The sequence below is a fragment of the Ambystoma mexicanum genome, chromosome 8 (genome assembly GCF_040938575.1).
Source record: "Ambystoma mexicanum isolate Mex_15411 chromosome 8, UKY_AmexF1_1, whole genome shotgun sequence".
NCBI classification, from domain to species: domain Eukaryota; kingdom Metazoa; phylum Chordata; class Amphibia; order Caudata; family Ambystomatidae; genus Ambystoma; species Ambystoma mexicanum.
This window is the reverse complement of record NC_090929.1, coordinates 722037055-722063439: the sequence shown is the minus strand read 5'-3', so window position 1 is coordinate 722063439 and position 26385 is coordinate 722037055. Positions and strand designations below refer to the sequence as shown.

Sequence of the window (26385 nt, the reverse complement as noted above, 5' to 3'; positions counted from 1 at the left end):
AGCAGCTGGTTGCCTATGATTGGGCAGCCACTTTTGGTTTGAATAGTGCAGATCCTTACCAATAGTGGGCTGGTGCAGCCCCTTGCCTGGATTTTGAATAAATGAAGCGTGTCTAAAGCCTTTCTAGAAGTCGTCCACTTGAAACAAGATTCTGAAGACCCAGGGATAAACTGAAGAAATTATGCTGATGGACCAGGCATTGGGAATGTCAGTCACCAGTGATCTTAGACTGGTGGGGTCTTACTAGTATTTTGTCCTGCAGCTATTCTGCTGACAGTATACTTTGGAAGTGCCCCTGGGGGCTGACTATCCACTGATGGGACATCAACACTGCACCAAACGGTCTCTTGTAGAAGCCAGACAGTTTGTAGATCCTCGATTTGTAGCCAAGGAACCTGATCTGCAGCAGATGCATTCACTTTAAAAGAGGGGCCTGCCTGTGTTTCAGCACTGTCAAGACCAACGCCTGCCTGCAGTGTCTTGGGGTTGGGCAGGAAATCGTCATTTGTTGTGGGAATTGGTGGTCCTTCAAGGTAGTCTGTCCAATTGAGCTGGTAAACTTCTGGGATGAGATCTGCTTCAAGATACCAGAACTACCTCTCGTTGGACCCAACCCCAACACTGACCGCTGCACCTGCGATCCCTGGATTACAGGCAAGCAAACCAAAGGTAAATAGTTCACCCCAGAACTCTGCTTTACAAAACTACCTTACCCAGGTAATTGTGAATTGCTGGGGTCAAGTGTACTTACCACTTTTGTTGCTCCATTCGGTCCGATAGGGATTCAGTTGGCAGAGTCCAACCTACAACACTACCCATACCTCACCGTGGGCATCTGGTCAGGAATTCCTTTCTGTGGAAAGGGAGATTTACAAGCATGCATTTTGGTCTACTCGTTGCATTGCTTTTAGATATAACTGTGAGGACCTCTAAATGCCTGTTTTGACATTTGTACCTACATTGCAAACCCTTGATCACTGAAGTCAAAACCTTATTCCTCCGCCAACGTTGACCAGAGTTTGGTTGGACCAAATGTTACATTATTTTTTTTTAAGCCAGTATTATTGATGTGGGGGCGCTGTTGCGCGACAGTGTGGCCGCTGCCTGAAAAGCTCCGGCAACAGCATTGTTATCCTTCGCAATATCCTGAGCTCCAAGGCCTCGTTCACCCCCCCTGGAACCTCACCATGTGTGCATGAACTTGCTGTGCCCCCCGTGAACCAAACAATTGCCAGGGCTGACAAACACAAGTCTGGTATGTAACGCTTCGCTGCTGTGGCCTGGACAAGTGCCTGTGGACCGGATGGGGGAGGAGCAGCCTGCGTCCAGTGGCGTACAGACGGAGAATCCTGCGGATGCACTGCCCCTGCACCGGTGCTCTTGGAGAGTGAGACTGTCTCCCCGCCCGAGATCCTCGGTAGGCGAGCGGCCTTAATTATGCGCGCCTCAACTGCTCACGCCCTGACAGGGGACCTGAAGGATGGGGGACGAGGCTAGCCCTCGGCTGCGCGACATCCGTAATACCACCGGACAGGGGCTGAATTCTGAGGCGTTCCCTCAGATGGATTAAAAGCAACCTTGGCACCAACAATACTTGCAACATTACTGATGCTGCAAGAGGGTCTTTATCTGGAGGGTACAGAACACTGGTATTGAAATTCGAACATGCACCCCCTGAAGACCAAGGCAAGACCTGTGACCAGGAGTGTCCATGCACCCTGAAGGTAATCTCAGGCGCTTCACCCCTGCCAGCCACGATCCCCGCGACTAACATTGCTGTCCCACTACGGGGCTCGTGAGCTGCGGGCGATACGGTTCCCTCGGCCCCAGTTGCTGAAAACGCCCCTTGTCATGAAGCCTCTACCCAAGGGGGACACGGGTGGCATAAATATACATTAATACACACTATGGCAGGTGGGGGGTCCGGAACTGCAGACGGCTTGCAGACCCCGGAAACGAACATTCGACACAGGCCCCTTCAGAACATACTGAGAATGTACGCACGTGCGCCTGAGGGAGGAACGGAACTTCGCTCTCCAAGTAAAGTGAATCCCCACAACAAATACCTGGAAAGAGCTGATGAAAAGCAGTCCACGGACGAGCGCCACATAAAACAAGACTCCATGTGGGATGGAATAGTGGTGCAACACAACACAGCTATCGGAGCCAAGACTGTAACGGCTCGGAAACATAGCCTTTTGAAACATTGAAAAGATATCTACAAGAGGGGAGGACTCCATGGGTCGCATACCTGCCCCACCCTCAGCTGACACTAATATTCCAGACACCCCTCACCCTGCACCCCTTGAATAGTCTGGGAGTGTGGCCCCCTGACCTGACCTAACAAAAGTGGCGCAGTATAAAACAGCAGCTGCCACACATCTTTGAGCACTCACCCAGCAGGCCTCCAACACAGCTGAAGCGGGCCCCCTCCCCTCCCTGAGATAATTGTGGACTGACCAACTGACATAAGCAATGCTGCTGGGAGACCCGGGAACAAACAGGAATGAAATGGGAAGTCGTGCCCTCTTGCATCACCTGCGGGCCTCTCCTACATGGCCAGCAGGTTGCGTCGTGCCCCTTGTCGCGGTGTGAGGAGAACTGTGACTACACGGGCAGACGCTACCACATCAGGAACTGGACACTGCAATATCGGATACCAAAACCAGACCAACGGGCACACCCCACAACTGCAGGCAACTTTGTTGCTACGATCCTATATACAGGGGAAGAGGCCCAATATATTTGGGAAGAGGTACTCACTGTATCGAACCAGCCCGAAAACAAAATAAAAGCAATAAGGTGTCTGTGCCCCGGCCCTTCCACGATCATCATACGGTTGACACTACTACGCAAGCCACACAGCAGGCTAAGATTTCCTGAACATCCACGATATTGGATACACATAACCAGCAACAAAGACTCGTTGGAAGAGGCCATCCAAAAGTCAGCACTACCATGGTAAACCTGGAAAAAAACAAGGTAAATTTGATCAGTTCACTCGTTCGGAACAGCTGCAGCTGACCACACCTTTGGAACAGGCCCAAACATCCCCTCAAATAGACTTTACTATGCTGAATAAGACACTTATAGTCCTGAAGAGCCGTTCCAACAATTTGGGGGGCCAAGATCGATGCCCTGACGTGTAAGGTGGACATAGCCCGGGAGGATAGCTCAGCGGCGACGTGTTCGCCTTGGAAGCAAGAGGACACGAAGCAACACAGGTTCGTTCCCTGGGTCCGAACTTAGAAACCTCTGGGTATTTAAGCGTGTTATAAAAAAAAAAAAATTGTGCAACTAAAAAACGAACAATTCCTGGAACAGCTCCTCGGTGCCGGCGGGCTGTGTGAGCGCTTTAAAAATGCAAAAAAATAAAAATAAAATAAATATCAGCTATACAAATAGATAAGTTGTGCGGACGAATGACCAGTCGAACAACGAATAGGAGAAGGAGAGGACTCGGTGGCCACCCTGCAGCGGGAGGTGACAGAGCTGCACCATTCAGTCCAAAAAGTGATTGCCAAGAATGAAGACCTAAAAGGGCGATCGAGACAGAACAATATTCGAATACTGGGTGTTCCAGAATCAACTCCGATCGACAATATGGAGAAAGTTGTTGAAACTCTACTGTTAAAAGTACTGGACAAACCTCCCCGCCCCCACAACCTCCCCGACCACACCTATGTTTATGGTAGAACGAGTTCACCAATCGCTACCTACCGGGGCCCCCAGAGCCTCCGATTATAGCTAAAATATTCAGCTATAGTGCCTGGGATATCCTGTTATGAGCAGCTAATTTGCGATGGGGATCCTCAAAACTCTGATTATTCCCAGACTTCAGCCCAACGGTGCGGGAGCAACGAAAGACCTTTCAAGCCACCCAGAAAATGTTGTGCAGAAATGAAATGCAGTAGGCAATGATCTATCCGGCCAAACTCTTGAGTGGAGCACAATGGTACAACTGCTTTTTTCACCTCACCGGAGTTGGCAGAACGCTTTGCAAGGTTCCTTCCTGACCCATGGGAGGGTGGGTGGAGGCGGGATCACCGAGTCATTCTCCACGCCGGCCCTGAGCTGGTGTCACAAGACAGAGATAAGGGTCACAAGACCAACTCGGCAATGGTTCCAGAGGTGATGAGCCGAGCCGCGGTGCGATACAACTCTGCTGCGGCTAAATGGAGCGATGTGGATGCCCTTAACGCTCCACTGCCCGCAGCCACTGCAGTATTAAGTATAGTTAATGTTTAGACTTTGGAATAAAGGGAGCGAAGGGGAGCTGGTAGGCTTTTGTCTCTGGCATGGGAGGATGAGGGTGGGTTTGGGTGCACGATGCAGGTGGGTCACACCAACGTCACCAGTTTCAGGGGCATTTCAAAGGGACATGGGGGGGGGGGGGCTCACACGCAGTATACAACTCATCCACTCAGATACTTATTGCACACTGCAATTGCCCATCTACCAACCACGATCGGTCGTCCCTAATAATGGCATGAAGTCAAACACAAAGTGCACAAAATGGGTACAGCTATCATAAGGGGGAAATCGGATGGGGCACTGTCAATCCTCTCCTGGAACATACAAGGCTTTATTGATCATAAAAAATCCCGTCTAATAGCATACTAAAGTCGAAATCACAGGGTTAATATACTATGCCTACAGGAGACTCAGCTAGTTAGGACGCCGCCCCCCCCCCGCAAACTGGCGGGATGGGGCATCCATAGATACGACTCCTTCACCATGCACTCACGCGGGGTAACAATTTATAGTCCCTGCTCTGTACAGTACAAATTGCACAAACAGATTAAGGATGAAGAGGGGCGGTACATCATGCTGGCAGGGGAGGTACACGGTACAACATTCCTACTTGTAAACATCTATGCACTCAACACGTATTCCCCGGACTTCTTTCACCAGTGCGCTAAGCATATCCACAAATTTCTAGGCTACGAAATCATATGGGCTGGGGACTTCAAAATGGCCCTCACACTGGAGTTGGATAGGTCCATTACCTCGCAACATTCTCTCCCCCAAGCAGTCAAAGCTTGGGTGGCCATCGCTGACTACCATCAGTTAAACGACATATGGGGTGGAACCCACACTCAAAGGTGAGAATATACCCTTTTCTCTGGGGTTCACAACAGCTCATCCAGGATAGATTATATTATGGCCATACCAGCGATTTACTAGGAAGGTTTCGGAAGCCACAATACTTCCCAGGACATTATCCAACCACTGTACTGGTTGTACTGGTCTGCATTACTAACCTTATGCATCCCCTAGCCAATTACGCTGGTGGTTTAGGGCCACAGCTCTAGAAGACGTGGCCTTTCGCACAGAAATGGAGCAGGACATACAGATCTACTTTGAGGCAAATATATGATCGGATCCAGATCCCGGCACAGAATGAGAGGCATTTAAGGTCTATGTTGGTGGCTGTTGCATCTCCAAAGAAGGTGGGGGTGCTGAAGGCTCCAAGAGGATCCATGAGGTCACTGGAGGTATCCATTCGGACACTTGAGAATGACCAGGGGGCCCGGGATACACCCGAGCTGCGTAGCGCCATGAAGGCCCCCAGAGCAGAACTCCTACAACTTGCTAGCAGAGGAGAGGTTCCTGGGAGACCAATAGTTGCTGCAAGATACGGGGAGGGAGATTGCCCAAGTAAAGCATGGGCCATTAGGCGAGAACATCAAACCACTCCATAACAGAGGTGGAAAACCAGAACAGGAACTCCATTAAAGACCTAGATGGGATTAATAGCGCTTTGCTAGACTACTATGGGCTACTGTACGCATCACGGTCCTGTTCAGGTCATGATTCGCTTGTGTGATACCTGAATGAGATTGCACTGGGCTGGCTAGACCAAGAACAGGGGGGAGAATTAAATGTTCCAATAACCGAAGAAGAGATCCGTAAAGTGATGCTGTCTCTCCCCAGTGGTAAGGCCCCCGGTTTGGACGGTATAACCGCTGAAATCTACAAAACCTATGTAGACCTACTAACCTCCAATCTCCTGAGAATGTACGAAAGCGCACTGTCATCTGGCTCCCTCACGGAATCTACTAGAACAGCGTTAGTGACCGTACTTTTAAAACAGGAAAAGAACCCCCGACAGCGATCCACTTACAGACCAATGTTGTTAATTAACATGGACAATAAAATATTGGCCAAGATACTTGAGGACTGCATACTCCTGCACATGCCAGTATTGGTTCTCCCTGAACAAGCTGGGTTTATTCCAGGCCATTCAACCCAAAATAACCGGGGACGTTTATTTACCCTAATGCACAACGTGTGTCATGATCCCTGCTTCCAAGGGGTCAGGACTTGCCCCACGACCTTGGAAGCAGGCCCATGACTCTGATCCCAGGAACCAGCCAGTCCCTATAGGGACCCTCTGGACCTTGTCCTGGCGCCAGTGGCGCCAGGCTCATGATGATGACTGGTCCCGGCACAGGAAGCGCCGGGCTCATATTAGATAAGAGTGCTTGGTGGACCTACCTGTAGCAGACCATGCTGCTTACTTACCAGCTAACTGGTCTCCTGATCCTTCTCTGCCTGGAACTACTTTTTCTGTCTGGGTGGAGCAGGAGCCACTCCCTGGAAGCAGAACACAGGAACTCTTCTAGAAATCTGGAACTCTTTCTTACCTGGGTGAGGCCGTGGAAGGAGACGCCTAAGCACTACAGAAGGCTATTTAAACCACACCCGATTGGTTTCACGTGCTTCGCGTTATTCTGCATCTGCAGCAGGACGCTCACCGTGTCAGCTCCAGGAAACCTCCAGCTCCAGATCCTGTGAACACAAAATAACCTGCTGGAATCAATCTTCAGTCTTCTTCAGTCTTCTGCAGCTCCTGCAAAACAAAGGCACAGGTTAGGCAAAGTAAAGGCAGTGAATCTACTTACCTAATCCAACGGCAGCATCCAAGGCGCCTTTTTCTGCCTTTCTCTTCCGGCATCCGACATCTGCAAAGAGAGAGAACATCGGTCAGTAATATTCAACTACAAGTTCTGCTTACCTGTGTTACGCCCGTTCCAACTCAGCTCGCGCTGCATTCCGGCACCTGCAAGGCAAGATACATCGGTTAGTAACGCTTAGTTACAAGACTGCTTACCTGTGTTACGTTCGCTTTCAATCTGTTCGCGCTGCACCTCAGTACCTGCAAAGACAAAAGAGATCTTACGGAGCATTCTCCAGCGCTAGTGCAGTCTTTCTACTCACGTGCCATTAGAAGGATAATCTTCATCGTCACAGCATCTGAAAAGGGAAAGACATAGACTTTACAGACTTAAGACTTTTGAAAGAGAAGAGAACAATGCAAAAGGAACTTTAATACTTACAAGGCACGCTCGTGCATTAACGGCGTCTTCGCTCTCAGCAAATCCTCTGCTATCAAGAGGCAGAGCTCGCATCCAGTGAAGCAACTGGACCCAGCGCCCCTGCACAAGACGCAGGATGGAGAGCCCGGCATTTACCTACATAAGGTAAGCGCAATATCAACCCAGTTCCACGGGGAAAGAAAGGGAGGGAGGGGCTAGGAACTTTCCGAACCTTCCAAACACTAATACCTTGGTTTACCCTTGCAGACATCTCACTCTTCAGCTTAAACTGTCGGTGGGAAGGGGGCCCAGTCCGGGAGCAAAACGAACCCTGCGCCTAACACTGAAGACCGTATCCTCGCCAGATCAAGACCTGCGCCTCCGGGGGAACCAAGTGAGCGTTACAGAACGCGAAGCCTTACCACAAAATTCCCGCCCAGGCGCAATGGAAACCTCAGACACAGACCAGTTGGCCCAATTACTCGGGGAGTTGAGGGCGGAAGTACACGCTGCACGTCAGGAAACAAATTCCCTAAGGAGGGAGTTAGTGGTCTCCAAAGAGCGAACAGACGATTTGGCTAGACAATTGCTGCAAGCCCAAGCTGGACAAACTCCTCTACCAACCCCAAGTGGGGGCCACGCTCCTCCAGCTTCCTCGAATCCGGTACAAATCAATCTACCAGGAAATATACCTTTGGCTCCGCCCGAACGCTTTTCAGGTGATCCAAAAAGGTTTGCTGTGTTCTTCAATCAATGTCGCTTGCACTTTTTGTGCAGACCCGCCGCTTTTCCAACGGACCAGGCCAAAGTGGCCTTCGTGCTCTCTTATCTCAGTGGCAGTGCCGCAGATTGGTCTGTTCCTTTAGTGTCTCAAGATGACCCCATTCTCCATAACTTCCAGGACTTCCAAGCCAGTATGGAGAAACTGTTCGCAAGGCACTATCAGGGACAGGCCTTGGACAATGAACTTCTTTCACTACGACAGGGCAATCAAGATCTTCTGACTTATATTGCATCATTTAACAGACTAGTGGTGGAAACCGGATGGCCGGAGGATAAGAGGATCACAATGTTTTACAGAGGTCTGCGTGGGGAATTAAAAGACGTTCTGGCTCAAGTGGTAAATCCTCCACAAGACTGTTCCGAATATATCGATCTGGTAGTGCAATTGGATCATCGACTACAGAATCGGAAAGCCGATCGATCCAGATTTGAAACCCGACTTTTTTCAAGGCCACAAAGTTCTACGAAAGGAACTGATTCCGTGGAACCCATGCAAATAGGGGGTGTAAAAGGACCTTTAACCCAAAAGGAGAGGGAAAGGAGACAACTGCAATTATGCCTCTATTGCGGAAACTCAGGGCACTTTCTTCGAGATTGTCCAGTGAAGCCCAAGAAGAAGATAGTAGGGGCGTCTGATAAAGGTACCGAGAATTCTGAGCCGGGAAACCACCTCGCCCGGCAAGTGTAGAGGTCCGCTTGCCGAGCGTTAAAACCAGTTCTTTGACCTCGCATTTCATCATGCCCATGGTCCTCGTGTGTCCTGAACAACCTAATCGTATGCATGCCATTAAAGCATACATTGATAGTGGCGCAATCGGGAATTACTTGGACTGTGAGCTGGCCGCCAGGATGAATCTATCTCTTTGTCCAAAGACGGTGAAAGACGTCATTACCACCGTGGATGGGACGGAAATAGCTTCCAGACCCGTAACTCACACCACCATGGAAGTAACGTTAGTAAGCCAAGATGGGCATCAAGAGAAGATCGTGTTTGATGTGATCAAGGCCCCTCAGTTTCAAGTCATCTTGGGAGTTCCTTGGTTGGAGAAACACAATCCTCAAATTGATTGGCGAGCAAAGACAATCCGGTTTCCAGAATGCGCTTCTACCTGCTACCCTCAGCTCTCCACCAAACTAGCTGCAACTGTTTCTGAGAGTCCGCAACTGCCTCCTGAATACCAGGAATTCCAAGATGTCTTTCGGAAAGACCAAGCTAATTCTTTGCCTCCCCACAGATCATAGACTGTCAGATAGACCTGATTCCCGGATCCACTCCTCCGTGCAGTCGGATTTATGCCCTTACTGAACCTGAAAATCTCCACCTAAGGCAATATTTGGACCAGTTCCTGGCTAACGGATTCATCCGTCCTTCGAAGTCCCCGGCCTCCTCAGCTCTGTTCTTCGTGCCAAAAAAGGAGGGAGACTTAAGAACGTGTATAGACTACCGTGCCCTGAACCAGATTACAATTAAGAACAGGTATCCATTGCCATTGATCCCAGAACTACTTGACCAAGTCAAAAACGCCTGCATATATACTAAGTTAGACCTCAGAGGAGCCTACCATTTGGTGCGAATAAAGGAGGGCGATGAATGGAAGACGGCCTTTCGTACCAAGTATGGACTGTTCGAGTATCAAGTGATGCCCTTCGGGTTGTGTAACGCACCGGCCGCATTCCAGTTCTTTATGAATGACGTGCTCCGTGAACTTATTGATGTGTGTGTAGTTGTATACATTGACGACATTCTGGTTTATTCGTCCTCTGAGGCAGAACACCGAAAACATGTAACCGCAGTACTGGAGAGGCTCCGCAAACACAAACTTTTTGCAAAATTAGAGAAGTGCGTCTTTCATGTTACTGAGGTCGAATTTCTGGGATTTATTTTGTCACCTAACGGAGTTCACATGGACTCGAGGAAAGTAGATGCACTAATCAAGTGGCCCTCACCATCACCTGTAAAAGCGGTTCAAAGTATGTTGGGCTTCGCCAACTTCTATCGCAGGTTTATTCCAGACTTTTCTCGGGTAGTCCAACCCATTACAGCTCTCCTCAGAAAAAACAAACGTTTTGAATGGTCTACCGAGGCAGAACAAGCCTTTCAGGAGCTAAAGACTAAATTTACCTCCGCCCCGATTTTAAAACATCCCCGCCCGGAACTACCTTACATCATCGAGACCGATGCCTCCAGCCTTGCTATGGGAGCAGTGATTTCACAAAGAGATCCAGAAACCAACCAGTTGCACCCCGTGGCGTTTTGGTCTCGCAAATTATCAGCCCCAGAAATCAATTACACCATTACCGATAAGGAACTGTTGGCTATTAAGTCCGCCTTTAAGGCCTGGCGGCATTATCTCTTAGGAGCCCGACACACAGTCACTGTCATTACTGACCATCGTAATCTACAGTATCTTAAATCAGCCAAAGCTCAATCCTCCAGACAACTTCGCTGGGCATTATTTTTTGCCGAATTTGATTTTATAATCACCTACCGACCAGGCAATAAGAATGGTAAAGCGGATGCCCTCTCTCGAATCAGAGTAGAGGAACACATGGTTAACCCTGAGCTCGTACCTATTATTCCTGAACAAAGAATCCTGGGTTTGATCAGCATGCAATCCATTGAAGAAATTGAAACCCAGGTTAAACAACTTGTAACTCCAACGGACATACAAAAATGGCAGCTTCAGGGGGAAGACTTCACAGTAAAGAACGACTTATTATACTTCAAGGAACGACTTTATCTACCCTGTACCAGCTTACAAAATCAAGTCATCTCTTGTTATCACGACTCCTTAATGGAAGGACACCCGGGTATGGCCAAGACCTCGGAAAAGGTCAAGCGTCACTTTTGGTGGCCATCTTGGAGAAAAGACATCAGGAACTTTGTCATGTCCTGTGGAGTGTGCGCCCAGAACAAGAGTCCTAAGGAAAAACCAGCAGGCCTCTTACAACCACTTGAAATCCCACCTCATCCCTGACATACCATTTCCATGGACTTTATCACTGACTTACCTCCCTGTTCCGGATACAATACAATCCTGGTAATCGTAGACTTATTTTCAAAAATGGCACATTTCATCCCACTAAAGGGGTTACCGTCAGCAGCAATCCTGGCTCGAGAATTTCTTGAAAACATCGTTCGGTTGCACGGCTTTCCTTCAGTTTTAATCTCAGACAGAGGAAGTCAATTCATCTCCCACTTCTGGCGGAGTTGCTGTCGGTTAGCTCAAATTGATGTGAGGCTTTCCACCAGTCACCACCCACAAACAGATGGTCAGACCGAAAGGACCAATCAGACTTTGGAACAGTACCTACGCTGCATGCTGCAACAGACAGGAGGAACTTGGAAGGACATCCTTTGGATAGCAGAGTACGCTTACAATAACTCAGTCCACTCTGGAACCGGAAAGACCCCGTTTTTTCTTTTGTATGGTAATCATCCTCGAACCTCTAACCTAGATCCACCTCAGGATCTTGGAACACCAGCAGTTGACCACCTACATTCAACCATCACCCAAGCCTTCAAGGAAGCTACTACCCACCTTCAAAGGGCCAAGGAACAATACAAGAAAGGAGCAGATCAACATCGAAAGGAAGCCCCTCAATACCAAATAGGAGATCAAGTCTGGTTATCCACCAAATATTTACCCCTAAAGGGACCACGCACCTTTAACCCAAGATACCTGGGACCCTACTCTGTTACTGCCATAATAAATCCAGTAGCGGTCAAGTTGGAGTTACCCCCTCGCATGAAAATGCACCCAGTCTTCCATGTCTCACTACTAAAACCTGTTCAACTAGAAACCCGATTGACTAAATCTCCTGAACCTATCCTAGTTGACGGAGAACTTGAGTTTGAAATCAAAAATATCCTGGATTCCAAGATCTCCAAATCAAAACTACACTACCTGATTGACTGGAAAGGCTACGGCCCCCAAGAAAGATCTTGGGAACCTGCAGAACATGTACACGCACCCCGACTAATCAAGAAATTTCATCGGACATTTCCTAACAAACCAAGACCTCCGGAGAAGTCAACCTTGGGAGGGGCCTTGAGGGGGGGTGCTGTCATGATCCCTGCTTCCAAGGGGTCAGGACTTGCCCCACGACCTTGGAAGCAGGCCCATGACTCTGATCCCAGGAACCAGCCAGTCCCTATAGGGACCCTCTGGACCTTGTCCTGGCGCCAGTGGCGCCAGGCTCATGATGATGACTGGTCCCGGCACAGGAAGCGCCGGGCTCATATTAGATAAGAGTGCTTGGTGGACCTACCTGTAGCAGACCATGCTGCTTACTTACCAGCTAACTGGTCTCCTGATCCTTCTCTGCCTGGAACTACTTTTTCTGTCTGGGTGGAGCAGGAGCCACTCCCTGGAAGCAGAACACAGGAACTCTTCTAGAAATCTGGAACTCTTTTCTTACCTGGGTGAGGCCGTGGAAGGAGACGCCTAAGCACTACAGAAGGCTATTTAAACCACACCCGATTGGTTTCACGTGCTTCGCGTTATTCTGCATCTGCAGCAGGACGCTCACCGTGTCAGCTCCAGGAAACCTCCAGCTCCAGATCCTGTGAACACGAAATAACCTGCTGGAATCCAATCTTCAGTCTTCTTCAGTCTTCTGCAGCTCCTGCAAAACAAAGGCACAGGTTAGGCAAAGTAAAGGCAGTGAATCTACTTACCTAATCCAACGGCAGCATCCAAGGCGCCTTTTTCTGCCTTTCTCTTCCGGCATCCGACATCTGCAAAGAGAGAGAACATCGATCAGTAATATTCAACTACAAGTTCTGCTTACCTGTGTTACGCCTGTTCCAACTCAGCTCGCGCTGCATTCCGGCACCTGCAAGGCAAGATACATCGGTTAGTAACGCTTAGTTACAAGACTGCTTACCTGTGTTACGTTCGCTTTCAAACTGTTCGCGCTGCACCTCAGTACCTGCAAAGACAAAAGAGACATTATGGAGCATTCTCCAGCGCTAGTGCAGTCTTTCTACTCACGTGCCATTAGGATAATCTTCATCGTCACAGCATCTGAAAAGGGAAAGACATAGGGGCCTCATTACACGGATGGCGGTAGGAATTTAACGTTACCGGTAATGTATTACCGGTACCGTTAAATCCCCATGTGGATCACGACCTGGCACACCGCTATTAGCGGCACCGCTAATTACGGTGCCACTAATAGCGGGCAGTCCGCGTGCGCGCGACCCTCCATCCCGTTAATTACGCCATGCCGCTATTAGCACAGCATCACAAGGCCAGTGCACATGCTAATAGCGGCATGGTAAATCCCCCCAAACCCCTTACCGCCATGGTGCAAATACCGGCATCGCGGACCACCCGTTAAGGGAAATGAGCAGTGTTCCCACCTACCACAGGTGCACCAAATCAGCACAGGTAAAGGCAATGGAGACTGTGGCAGCTCAAAAGGAGCACACCACACCCCTTCCCACACCCCTCCCCACACCAAGATGGTTCCAATACTGGCAGCATTACATGGCCTGGAGGACCTCATTGCAGCGCAGCTGCTACAACAACAGGCAGCACAAAGGAGACGCAGGAGGAGGAGGAGGAGGGCAAAACAGGCACAGCAGGCACCACAACGCCACCTAATCATACCACAGAGACACCCACCAATACCCAGGATCAGAGCCAGTCCATTCAACCTGACCCCTGAGCAGATACACACCCTGTACCGTCTGGACAGGGCTACCATCACCAGCATCGTGGACATGATCCACGACGACATTGTGAGCCTCATAGACATCAGAACTGCCATCCCCCCGCTACTGAAGGTGGTGAGTGTGCTCCACTTCCTGGCCACAGGCACCTATCAGCATACAGTGGGACAGATGCATGGCATCTCACAACCAGTATTCTCACGCACGCTGAACCAGGTACTCGATGCACTCCTGAAGCATGCACCTGAACACATATCCATGCCACAGACTGCCCAGGAGATTGCAAACACAAAAGTTGGCTTCTATTCACTGGCAGGCATTCCAAGTTGCATCGGGGCCATCGACTTTACCCATGTGGAATTGGTGGTCCCACATCACAATGAAGTAGTGTACCGAAACAGGAAGCAATTCCACTCTATCAATGTCCAAATGGTATGTGACGCCAACAAGATAATCACAAATTGCTGTGCCAGATTCCCAGGATCAACACATGATTCCATGGTTCTGCGGAACTCAACTATCCCACGCTACATGGAGCGACACACCGGACAACGTTCGTGGCTACTTGGTGAGTAGCAGGGCAAGCACATGGCTGCGTGATTTGGGGGGGGGGGGATACATACTCCAACTGGGTGTTAATGGGGGAATGGGGGGGGAGAGATACATACTCCAACTGGGTGTTGACTGGCGTCCGTAGGGGAAATGGACATACAGATGTACGCCAATGTCCTTCAGGGAAGGCCACGATGTACTTGAGAGGAACCCACATGCAATTCGAAGGTGCAGAACATTGAGAACAATGCAGGTTGCAAAATATCACACATCCATCCACATTGCACATCATGCCACGCCACATATTACACAAACCTGCAACATGGTGTCAAGACCGTAATACAGAATCAGTGCAGCACAACATCAATCCAGCAACGCGCCCTTGAATGCATGCAAAGGGATCACCCCTAGACATAGCACTGAACCACACACCTATGGCACCACTGAAGTGATGCTTCACAGCATGGCAACATCGGTGTCAGGATGTCAGTACACTAGCAGTGTGTTACCTAATTTGTATGGGCCAGGGACACCTAAGACCTGGCCTCACCCATGACATGTCAATTACTGTTGGAGGCATGAATGTGGCATTTCTACTTGCAGGGTCGACCTCCCCCTTGCACGTTGCTGTCACACAGACCATCTGCATGAATGCTGTCAATTTAGTACCTGAATCACAATGCAATGTCAATTTGTGTGATGTGAACAGGCCGATTTTGAGGTGAACAGTAACAGGACCCCGTTCATTCCCCCATACAGGTGATGCGGGCTATCCCCTGAAGCCCTGGCTCCTCACACCTGTACGGAACCCACAGAACAGGCACGAGGAGGAATACAATCGTGCACATACCCGTACCCGCATCGTGATCGAGCAGACTTTTGGACTATTGAAGTCACGTTTCAGGTGCATTAGCAGGTCTGGTGGTGCTCTCCTGTATGGACATGAGAAGGTGTCCAAGATCACCATGGCATGTGTCATGCTGCACAATATGTGTATCAGACGGAATGTGCCACTGCCCCCTGACGTAGAAATAGAAGTACCTGATGAGGATGATGATGGTGATGAGGACGGAGGTGAAGGGGATGCAGGTGTTGCAAGAGGGGATGGCCAGGAGGGACGTGCTGTGAGACGGCATCTGATCCACCAAATATTCTGAGAAACATGTTTCCGTACTGTCACATGGATATGGGGGGGGTAATGCACTGGTGTATGTTTTGAAGCACGCAATGGACCCTGTTGCCAATAAAGTACACACACACAATGAAGATGTCCAAGCCTGTGTTTTGTTCAGAAACCAGTGTATTGAGTGACATGAAGGTGTAGTAGTGCAAGCCCAAAAACATCCCACCACCCTTCCCCCCCCAAAAGACCCATAACACCCTTCCCACCCCCCCCACAACATCCCAACACCCTTCCCCCCAACAGACCCATAACACCCTTCCCACCCCCCCCCACAAGATCCCAACACCCTTCCCTCCCAACAGACCCATAACACCCTCCCCCCCCCAACAGACCCATAACACCCTTCCCACCCCCCCCCACAACAGTCCCTCATGTCTCTGCCATTTCTGCCATGGCCAATGCACACCGGGGTATCCCCATTAGCCCCCTAATTGCAATTGTCCTTGGAAGGGTCTTGAGGGTTGCCAGACGTGCGCCTGGTGGTTCTCATCGAGCGCCTGAGGGGGCTTGTTTGAGTCGACCCGGAAGTCGAGGATGGGGCAGACTGGCCTTGTGGGTGAAAGTGGCGGTCCATTGTGTCTGCCATGCGGACAAGCACCTCCCTAAGACTTGCAATTTCATTGCAGATCCTGTCCGTGTTGGCGTCCATGCGCTCAGTGGAGTGCCTCGCCGTCTGGACTATCTTCTCGGTGAGATTTGCTGCCTCAGCGACATGCTGCCCAACCAGCACGGTCAGCTCCTGTTGGCGCTGCAGGATGGCGGTGAATTGCTGATCAGTGCCGGGTGACCGTGCATTGGATGCCGTGCCCACAGATGGCTCCAATGCAACTGGTGATGGTAGCATGGGTGACATTATTGCAGGGTTGGTGTCCTCGTAAGTCCCATCAGAACCAGGGGTCTGGGATGCCATGGGCTCTGGGCTTCCTGGGGGGCTTGGGGTGTGCATCTCCATTTGCTGGAGTAGGGTGTCCTCTGGATCGGACTGGGGGCCAGTGGCGGCTGCCTCACCAGCAGAGCTTGCCGCAGCTGATGGTGGGCCCTGGGTGTCTGGCATTGTTGCCAGTGTGATTGCCTCCGGTGGTGGGCCCACAGTTGGTGGTGCAGCTACTGCTGCCCTGGCAGTGGCACTGTGACGTTGGCTGCCACTCTTCAGGTGTGGCCTTCCACCCTTGCCCCTGGATGTTGCAAGGGTTTCCTCCGGCTCCTGTGCCCTTGGCCTCTTTGATGTAGGTGGTGCCTTTGATGCATCAGCAGCATCCTCCCCATCTGTATGTGAGCCTGTCAGGGACGAGAAGGGGGATGGCATTGGTTGCGTTTCAATATACTCAATGTAAATCACAGGGTTCATGCAGTTGTGGACATTGGGACTTAGCAGTTATGGATGCAGGTGATGTGCCAGTTCAGTGCCTCATCCATGCATGTTTGAGTTTGGGACTTGTCTCTGGTGATGTGTGCATATGTGTGTGTTTTTGGGTCTGACACTGACATGGTGATGGATGGGTGCATGTGTGGATGTGTGTCCATGCATGAGTGGGGTCTGGGCTCACATATGGGGGTGACTGTGCTTTCACACCGCATCCTGTCATGTGTACACTCACCTGCATCAGAAGTGGTAGCCACGCCGACCTCCATGCTGCCCACTCCCTCAATGCTCTCGGTGGCTATCATGTTGGCGCATGTCTCCTCCCATTCCTTCAGGTGTATTGGGGAGCCATCTCCGCCAGCAGTGGCAATGCGGTGGTTCTCCGCCAGGATGCCCCTCACCCGCAGCCTGAGGTCGTCCCACCTCTTCCTGCATTCACGCACAGTGCGCGTGCTGGTGCCCATGGCACTGACTTTGACCGCCACCTCCTCCCAGATGGCTTTCTTCTTGAGCAAGGTGGCACGGCGCATATCATTTGCAAAGACGACCTCTGCATGCTCTGCAAGGGTCTGCGTCAACATGACCAGTTCCTCGTTGGTGTACTTTCCTTCCGCTGCCTGTCACATGTTTTCTTCAGGGCCTTGGGCATGATGCAGGTGTCACGGTCGATTTCACACAGCTCACTACTCCAATATGGTCCAGGGGGCAGAGGATGGCAATGGATTGTGTTTTTAAAGATGGCCGCCGTGCTCTTTCCCGTTCCGGTGCGATGACGCTATTTCCGCTTCCGCTATTTAACGGTCGATGCTAATAGCGGTCATCGCTAATAGCGGTGACCGCAAATAGCATGTACAGTGAGGGCGGAGGTGCTATCAGCACTTTGGGCGGGCACGGTAAGGTGCTTTTGCGCCATGGCGGTAGGGTCATTTTCCGGCATGGCGCTATGCGCGTGTCCGCTTACTCGTAATGGTGCGCTTTTGGCGGTCTCCTGTGAGGGCGGACACGCTAATAGCGCCATGCCGGTAAATCCCGTTTTTTAGCGCCTACCGTGTAATGAGGCCCATAGACTTTACAGACTTAAGACTTTTGAAAGAGAAGAGAACAATGCAAAAGGAACTTTAATACTTACAAGGCATGCTCGTGCATTAACGGCGTCTTCGCTCTCAGCAAATCCTCTGCTATCAAGAGGCAGAGCTCGCATCCAGTGAAGCAACTGGACCCAGCGCCCCTGCACAAGACGCAGGATGGAGAGCCTGGCATTTACCTACATAAGGTAAGCGCAATATCAACCCAGTTCCACAGGGAAAGAAAGGGAGAGAGGGGCTAGGAACTTTCCGAACCTTCCAAACACTAATACCTTGGTTTACCCTTGCAGACATCTCACTCTTCAGCTTAAACTGTCGGTGGGAAGGGGGCCCAGTCCGGGAGCAAAACGAACCCTGCGCCTAACACTGAAGACAGTATCCTCGCCAGATCAAGACCTGCGCCTCCGGGGGAACCAGGTGAGCGTTACAACGTGAACCGAGACATACCGATGGCAGTCGCGGCCCTTGACACACAGAAGGCCTTTGACTCTGTCGAAGGGCCTTTCCTCTTCGAGGTCCTGCAGCTTTCAGGATTCAGCTACACATATATCAAGTGTGTGAGACTATTATATACGGCCCCCAGAGTGGCATTTTGCACAAATGGGGTGGTATCAGAGTATATTTACCCCTCCCGAAGGCACGCACCAGGGATCCCCTTTTTCACCAATTCTATTCGCCCTCGCAGTGGAACCCCTGGCATGCCATATCCGTGAATTGCATGCACACCGAGGAATTCGGGTAAATTTGCATCTTTATCGTGTCGTTGTATGCAGACGATATTCTGCTCTGTTAAATACCCTAGGCAGAATCTTCCCCCCCCAACCCAAGAAATGGTCAGATTTGGAGAATTCTCAGGATTAAAAATGTATTGGTCCAAATCCGAGGTACTTCCCCGAACATCGGAGGTTCAACAGTCTGATGTGGGTACCGAATTTCAGCGGGGTCCCAAATGTGAATGACTTGTACAAGGACAACTACTTGAAGGCACTGGACACACTAGAACACAAAGTGGAATCCTGGATCCTGTTACCAATAACTCAAGCCGCCCGTATTGCCGTGGCCAAGATGGTCATCCTCCCCAAACGACTATATATTTTGAATAACATACCCATATGACCAATCGCGCACTATTGGACCCGTGCAAAAGTCTTATGAGGCGGCTGGTATGGGCGGGCAGACAGGCCATAATAGTCTACGACACCCTTACTCGGACATATAAACAAGGCGGACTGGAGTATGCCGATATGTACCTAATATTACCTTGAGGCGCAAGTCCAACATATAGCAGGGTCCCTTCTGGCTAGCGCGATCAGCAAACCGGATGACTTGGTGGGGATGACCTGGGGGAACAGAGAAGCGGCCCACCCTCCAGCACGAAATACTTCCAAAGCCTGGAACGAATGGGTCAGCTCCTGGGGCTAGACTCCCGTTATCTTCCCGACCTCCCGGTATATAGAATCGTGGGGTTACCCCTTACACATGAGAGGTCCTTTCAGACACACTTTCAGGCGCTGGGAGTCAAGACCCTAGGAGACATGGTAGTAAGAGGCCAATTCATCAAGTGGGATGAACTAAAACAGAAGGGGGAACACAATGCAGTGACCTTACTCTTATACTATCGTTTCTGGGAACTGCTGAAAACTAAATGACCCGACTTCCCTCTGGCTCCTACACCACACCCTGCACAACTATCTATACACTAAACCCATTATCTGCAAAAAAACTAGTCTATACTATCTATAAACTGATCGGGGAGGGAAGCTGGTGAGAGTACGGCCCTATAAAAAGAACTGGGAAGATGCACTGGGAACAACAATGAGCGAGGAACAGTCGAAAATTGTACACAAACTCGTACCCTAACTCTGAATGATCGATATAGACTTGTAAGCTAAAAGTTCCTACACCAAGTATACTACTCTCCCCCCCTCAAACTGAATAAGATACTCCCGAAAGAACACCCTCATGTAAAAGATGCGCCCTAGAGCCTGCAGACTTCTACCATGTAGCTTGGTCCTGCCCGCTTATCGGACCCTATTCGGGGAAGATAGAGGGAGCAATGACTGAGATGCTGTCCACAACAAGGCACTAAACACCAGAACTGTGGCTCCTAGCATTGATTACAGACGGGTCTCGCACAGAAAAACTATTGGGTATGGCCACATCCGTGGCAAGGTACAGGGGAACAAACACCCCCTTCCTTTATGAGATGGTGGAAACCATGCACACCTGCCAGGAGTGGAAAACCAGATATGCCTCCACACTTCCAACAAACAATACACCATTCGATTACTGGCTCCCATTCCGTCAATACTACACCGAGTTACATCAGAGTGCACTTTTACCGGAAACCACCCCATAAAGGTCAAACATTGATACCCTAACACGGGGGAACCCCTTACCAATGCCAATTGAGCGATACAGGTGGTAGATGAAGCACGGGTGTTTGCTAGGTGCGCCCTGTGAAAATGAACTCTGACTATTGTTAGATATAGTGGGAGAATGGTCCCAGGAAAACACTGCCTAAGATCACTGCCAAGGAGGGACGCAATAAATTGTGCACAAGCTGAAATTCACAAGGTATAGTGGAATTGGTACAAAATGGACAACTACAACACTGGAACTGTAATGAGCCGGGAGGGAGGGATAGGGAGGGGGGGTTTGTTGGGATAATATGTACAGTGTTTTTGTTACTGTTTGTCTAAAAAAAAGGAAGTTTTTAACTTTAAAAAAAAAATGTTTTTTAACCATGATTATCGATTAGGTTGGCCCTTCCAAAACCCCCATCAGTGGTAGTTCTGAAGATCACTACTATCAATATGTTTTGCTTCCTTTCATGCAAGGTGTTAAAACCTGACTGTTGGAGCACCCCTTCAGTTCAGTTGACCTTAGTTTCCTCAGCTACTTATGGTTATTAGACTGCATCAGACACTACCAATTCTCTGCACAATATTTTTGGGTGACTCTTCGAGAACTGCCCGCTATTTCCTATCTCACTTAAAGCACTGTCTGTAGGCTGAAATATTCAATTTACACTTATCCAGAGAGTGAAAGCTCTGACATTTAAACATTTTTCTCACTCTTCATAGGTGTAAAGCACAAATCGTTTTTGACAGTTGAAGATTGCTTTGAGCTTGGTAAAATTGCCTATTCCGAGGCCGATTATTATCACACAGAGCTTTGGATGACGCAGGCTCTTCGTCAGTTGGATGACGGAGAATTGTCTACTGTTGATGCCGTCTCAATCTTGGACTATCTTAGCTATGCAGTCTATCAGCAAGGAGACTTGGACACAGCACTCATGCTCACCAAACGACTCCTTAAAATAGGTAAGTGGCAATTTCTGTAGAGCAAAGGCCATCTACAATTCAATGAGCAAAAGAAGGGTTTGATGAACATTTGTGATCTTTCCTTGTCTGGTTCAATGATAATGTTATTGTATTGGTCTTTCTTTTAAGGCATGTGCTTAGAGGTGGGGCTCATTGGTTACTGTTTTGGAATGGCATCTGCGAGGGTGAAGTAGCCTGACATTTTTAATTTTTTTTAAAACAAATGGTGTTTCCGAAAGTGATGTTTGTTAATCAGACCACACTTTCATAATGCTCCAAGGCATAATGCGCACATGTACTATCCTGTCACTGTATGACATTCTCAGCAGCTGCCATGCAGCCGCACCAAGGCATGTTCATAGGTCCCATGCATTCTTAAACCCAGCTGCTTGAAAATATAGTTGCAACAGACGAAGGTGGCTTTAAGTGTATGCACCTCCTTGTTAAAAATATGTTGAACTTGTACCTGAGCATCCTGGTGGCAGATTAATATCTAAATAGAAGCCATGTCTGATGTCGACATGGTGGCTACGGAGATTACACAATTCTCCAGCATTGGAGCTTTCATAGATTCACCTGATGTTTAATATTCCCTCTTTTCAGGCTGGGAATCCTTGATAACAATCAGGCATTTTGAAAGGAATACAAGACTGCAATCACTATTGTATTCTACTGGAGTAGCTTTTGGGTAATTTACCCTATAGCCAATAGGTAGTGCCTCACTTGGCTCCACCATTGGAGGCTATCCTCAGATTCTCTATTGCTTGTTCAGAGTTGGGAATCCTCTCGAAAGTGCTCACATTATTCAATGTTCTTTCATAAGAATCTTCAATCTACATTTTCAAATCTTATCTGTAGCTTTGAAAAGATAGAAGTATTTTCCAGTTTGTGGTGTTTGGGAGTCACTGCAATCACTAGATTCATAAGGGGAGCACACGTTTACTCTGTTAGTTCGCTCTCTCCAACATGACTGATACTAAACCCAGAAAGAGTAATTTTTTCAAATGTGCTCTGCTTGTATATTAGAAAATATATATGTTGATGAATGGCATGAGGAGTCTTTACTGCCTTTACTATGAACTGGATTCTTGCTCCATTTGTCAGCAATTTTCCAATAGGACTTTGAAGGATAGTCACTGAAGGCTGATTGCCTGGTTTGCTGAAGGCACTGTGGCCTCAGATTCTGCTTCAGCGAGAAGTTGTGCCTCACTGTATCTTAGCAGGGCCCGAGACAAGCATCTGTTCTAAGCAAACGATATCCCACCAAGTTACCAGAGGAAAGGCTGCAGATCGATGATTCCATCCTGGCTGATAAGTGTTCTGATAAGCCCTCAATGCCCAGAGAGCCTTCCTCTTCCTCCTCAAGGTTAAGCCACACAAGCTATCCGCTTCATCAAAGGATTAGACCATAAAATAATCAACAGCCGCTCAGTCCTCAAGCCAAACGGCTTCTCACATGTCTGTTGGCATGCCGACTAGCAAGCCATTGACTCCTTTTTCCACAAAACAGAACATCCATAAGTCAATCATGTCGTTGACCACTACGGTATCAAAACCTTTGCAGTCCTGTCTGTCGATGACCATCAGTCATAAGCCCTTCCTACTCTAACACTCTCAAAGACCCCACTGCAACCAATTGAGCAGCCTGGTCCCTAAAGGCCTGCACCAGAGCCGTAAGGGCATTATCGGTCTATGGACACTTGAAGCACCTTGCACACATTGGTGTTTGAACTTCAAACCAGGGTTTCAACAATTCGCCCAAGACCTGATCCTGTAACTAAAGCGCCATCCCATCCCATCCCATCCCCAACCAGGGGCTCGGTCCTGCTGGCATGCAAGTCTGCCGCCAACGCAGGAGCAACCCAGTCTACATAAACCTATGAATGCATCCTCTGATTCTCAGGCTGACTTATTTCAGGATACAGCCTCCATACACCCCACATTCGCTGACTAATTTTGATGACCTGGTGCCTGCCGATTGAGAGTCAGAAGAACTTTCCCAAAAGAGTTTCTCCTCCAGATGAGATCAAACCTAGGCTGCAAAAATGTTTGATGTTCAGAAGGACTAGAGCAAAGAACGTTTCTTTACCGCTGGTGAGAGAGGTCATAAAAACCTATCTGGTCCATTCAAATTTTGGACATGGTCTGGTAGCTATGAAGAATCCTTTCACTGAACCAGCAAATGATGGATTTTTTTTTTTTTTAAACAGAGCACCCGACAATACCCCCTGAAATTAATGCAAACTCAAACAAACCCTGACTCCGATTTCAGTGACTGCAAAGAGGTCTGCTAATCGTTTGTCATTCTGCAATGTTTTTCCAGACCAGTAAGGCAGCCCGCTGGATGTTTTTGGTAAACTAGGGAGCTCCACAGCATTGGCCATGTAACACTCACCTGTCAATCTGCGGGAACGCCAGAAGAACTCCCTGGAACTTCAGTAATCACTGTAGAAAGGATGACAAGATAACAACCCTCCTTAATAATGTTCCTACCCTGTTCTGAGAAAACTCTCCAGTACTGAAAATTGAATGATAACCAACATCAGGAAAACTCACCCTAAGTGCTTTTTTTGTGAGCCCTCCATCCTGCATTCATACAGGGGCGCATGTCCTGAAGAAAACAGTGTATGTATAGATGCCAATAGAATTCTTATATAAGGAATAAAGGAGACTCGTGACAAGGGGAAAATAATGCCTATTTAGTAATAGTCATATATGAATGTAGCTGTGAGAAGACCTTAGTACAATCTAAACTGGAGGGCAATAGTGGAAAATATAGATGACATGAGAGGTATAGCGCCGTCCTATCGGGAACTGACTAAATAACTATCAGCAAAGTGTAATGCAGAATGATATGCAAAAGGATGTTCTACTAGCTACAACAGCTACCCAACTTGGCACATATTGGGCAGTGTGACAACACCCTGACACAGCAAATGAGATTCAAACACTGGCACAAGGAACAACTATGTATAGTATAAACCAAAAATGTGAAAATGCACTATGACTAATCCGTTGCTAAAAACACTCGTAACAGAGAAACAACTAGGCACTGGTACTTGCGTAAACTCTGACAGGAGAAACTTCGGACTGGAACTGAGAGCGCGGTAACAAGGGGACATCAAATAAGGAAGAAACTACTGACTGTGGGCAGTGAAGGAGACTATGGGACAGGACGAGGAAATTCTGACTGGAAATATGAAGAGCGGGGAAACTCTGACTGGAATTCGACGGAGACCGCGGTGAGCGTCCGTACTGCAAGGCAGTCAGCAACGCTAAGCGCGAGTCTCCTCAGAAATTGAGTACTTATAACAGAGGTCGCAAAAGACTAGGCCTACAGATTAGTTCCTGGGTACACCACTAGGTGGCCATCTTGGAATCCCAATTTCCCATGACTTACTATATGGATCTGAATGGAAACAATACCTTCTCTCAAATGACAGAGTAATAATAATAATAACCTACAGAAAAATGGGTTAAATCAGGGAACTCGTTGGGAAATCATGACAGGCCATCATTTAAAGCTGCAAACTCTTTGGCCACCCTGGCGAGATATGATTGGGAGCTCTGGCTTAAGATTGGCCCCATTTTAGATTTCCTTCCGGACAACCGGCCTTGCACTGCTTTGTGAACGGAGTCCTATTCGGACTGCGCTATCTCTGTGACGGTCTATCACTGATGCACATTTCTGCCGAATTGGCAACGGGGCAGTTCTTTGACACCAAGGCTGACTGAAGACCACAAACTTTAGGCAAGATGTCCAAGCAAATGTAGTCCACATGCTGTACCATCACGGATCTGCACCGAGAACGTCTGTGGTGTCTCGGTGAAGGCCACGACATGGAGGCCTGTACGAAGTGTGGGGCAATGACGGGGAAGGCCTTTGCGAGAGAGGAAGGGAAAACTACTGGTAGGTCGAAAACCAGACCGAAAAGCCTCAAGCGTCGAGTCGCTGTCCCATGAGGAGAAATCTCCTCGACGCGAAAGGCAAAAACATCGGTCTAGGTCCCGAAGTGGTTCACACCACTCTTAGGGCCTCATTACACGGACGGCGGTGGACCAAGGTGCTGTTGGCACCTTGGTCCATGCCGGTAAAATACCGGCACCGCCTTGGTGGAAAGGGGAATTACCACCCTATTCCAAGGTTGGTGGGGCGGTAATTCCCCCTTCCCCCATTGCCCTTCCCCATTCCCATTTTTGCCCCATAGGGCATAATAGGAATGGGGAAGGTGCTAATTACGGCACCGCAAATTGCGGTACCGTAATTAGCTCCCTGGTCCCTTTGCGGGTTGGTTTTTAACGCCTGCAAAATGCAGGCGTTAAATTCTCCAACCCGCAAAGGGACCTCGTAGTAAGGCGGTAAGGGTTTATCGGTAAAATACCAGTACCGGTAAACCCTTACCGCCTACCGTGTAATGAGGCCCTTAGTCTTCAACGGAAAAGTAAAAAAAAAAAAGATGCCCCCAGTCCCCTTCCACCTCGTCCTCGGACGAAACCCCCAAGAGAATGAAATGCCCCACAAAACATTCTTCCTCCGAAGAATGGGAAGCATTGAGAATTAAAATGATGGAGGTTTTTGAAAAGGCTAAGCCTCGGTCCACACCTTCCTCGGAAGCCAGCCAGGCGCGTTACCGTTCCGACACTCGCGTGCGCCCTCGAGCCCGGGTGATCGAAGCAGAAAAGATCAGGAACCCGAGCGAAAAAGATCAGTCAAGTCGACCGCTCGAGGTAACCACCGCTGGCCAGAACCCGACACACCTCGAAGGGCGAGCTTTTGAAGAGCGCATCGACGCCCTCGAAGCCAGCTCCGTCGACTACTATTTCGTTGGCGCCATCAATGCCCTTGTCTACGTCGACCCCAAAGCCCTAAGCGCCGAATGTTTCAAATGCTCCAATTCAGCCAGAAACTGTCAAAATAGCAGCAAAAGAAAAAGCTGCAAAGACTGTAAAGCCTTCAGTCTCGACCAACACATCCTCCAGAAAAAATGTATAAACCTCTACTAAGGAAAGAATATTTTAAGTCCTTAACTTCAATTTTTGAAGAACAAGAGTGGTCGGAGGAGGAGGGGGGGGGGGGAATGTTCCTTTTGG

The 26385-nt window shown here is 49.1% G+C and overlaps 1 protein-coding gene across 3 annotated transcripts in view; it reads left to right on the top strand.

The window, feature by feature from the left end:
• Positions 1 to 26385, top strand: part of P4HA1 (prolyl 4-hydroxylase subunit alpha 1) — a 720153-nt gene that overhangs the window by 236456 nt on the left and 457312 nt on the right. For all 3 annotated transcript variants that reach the window (XM_069610530.1, XM_069610531.1, XM_069610532.1), the window contains one exon: positions 21055 to 21294. In XM_069610530.1, coding sequence (XP_069466631.1) covers positions 21055 to 21294 — 240 coding nt within the window. The remainder of the gene's footprint in view (positions 1 to 21054; positions 21295 to 26385) is intronic.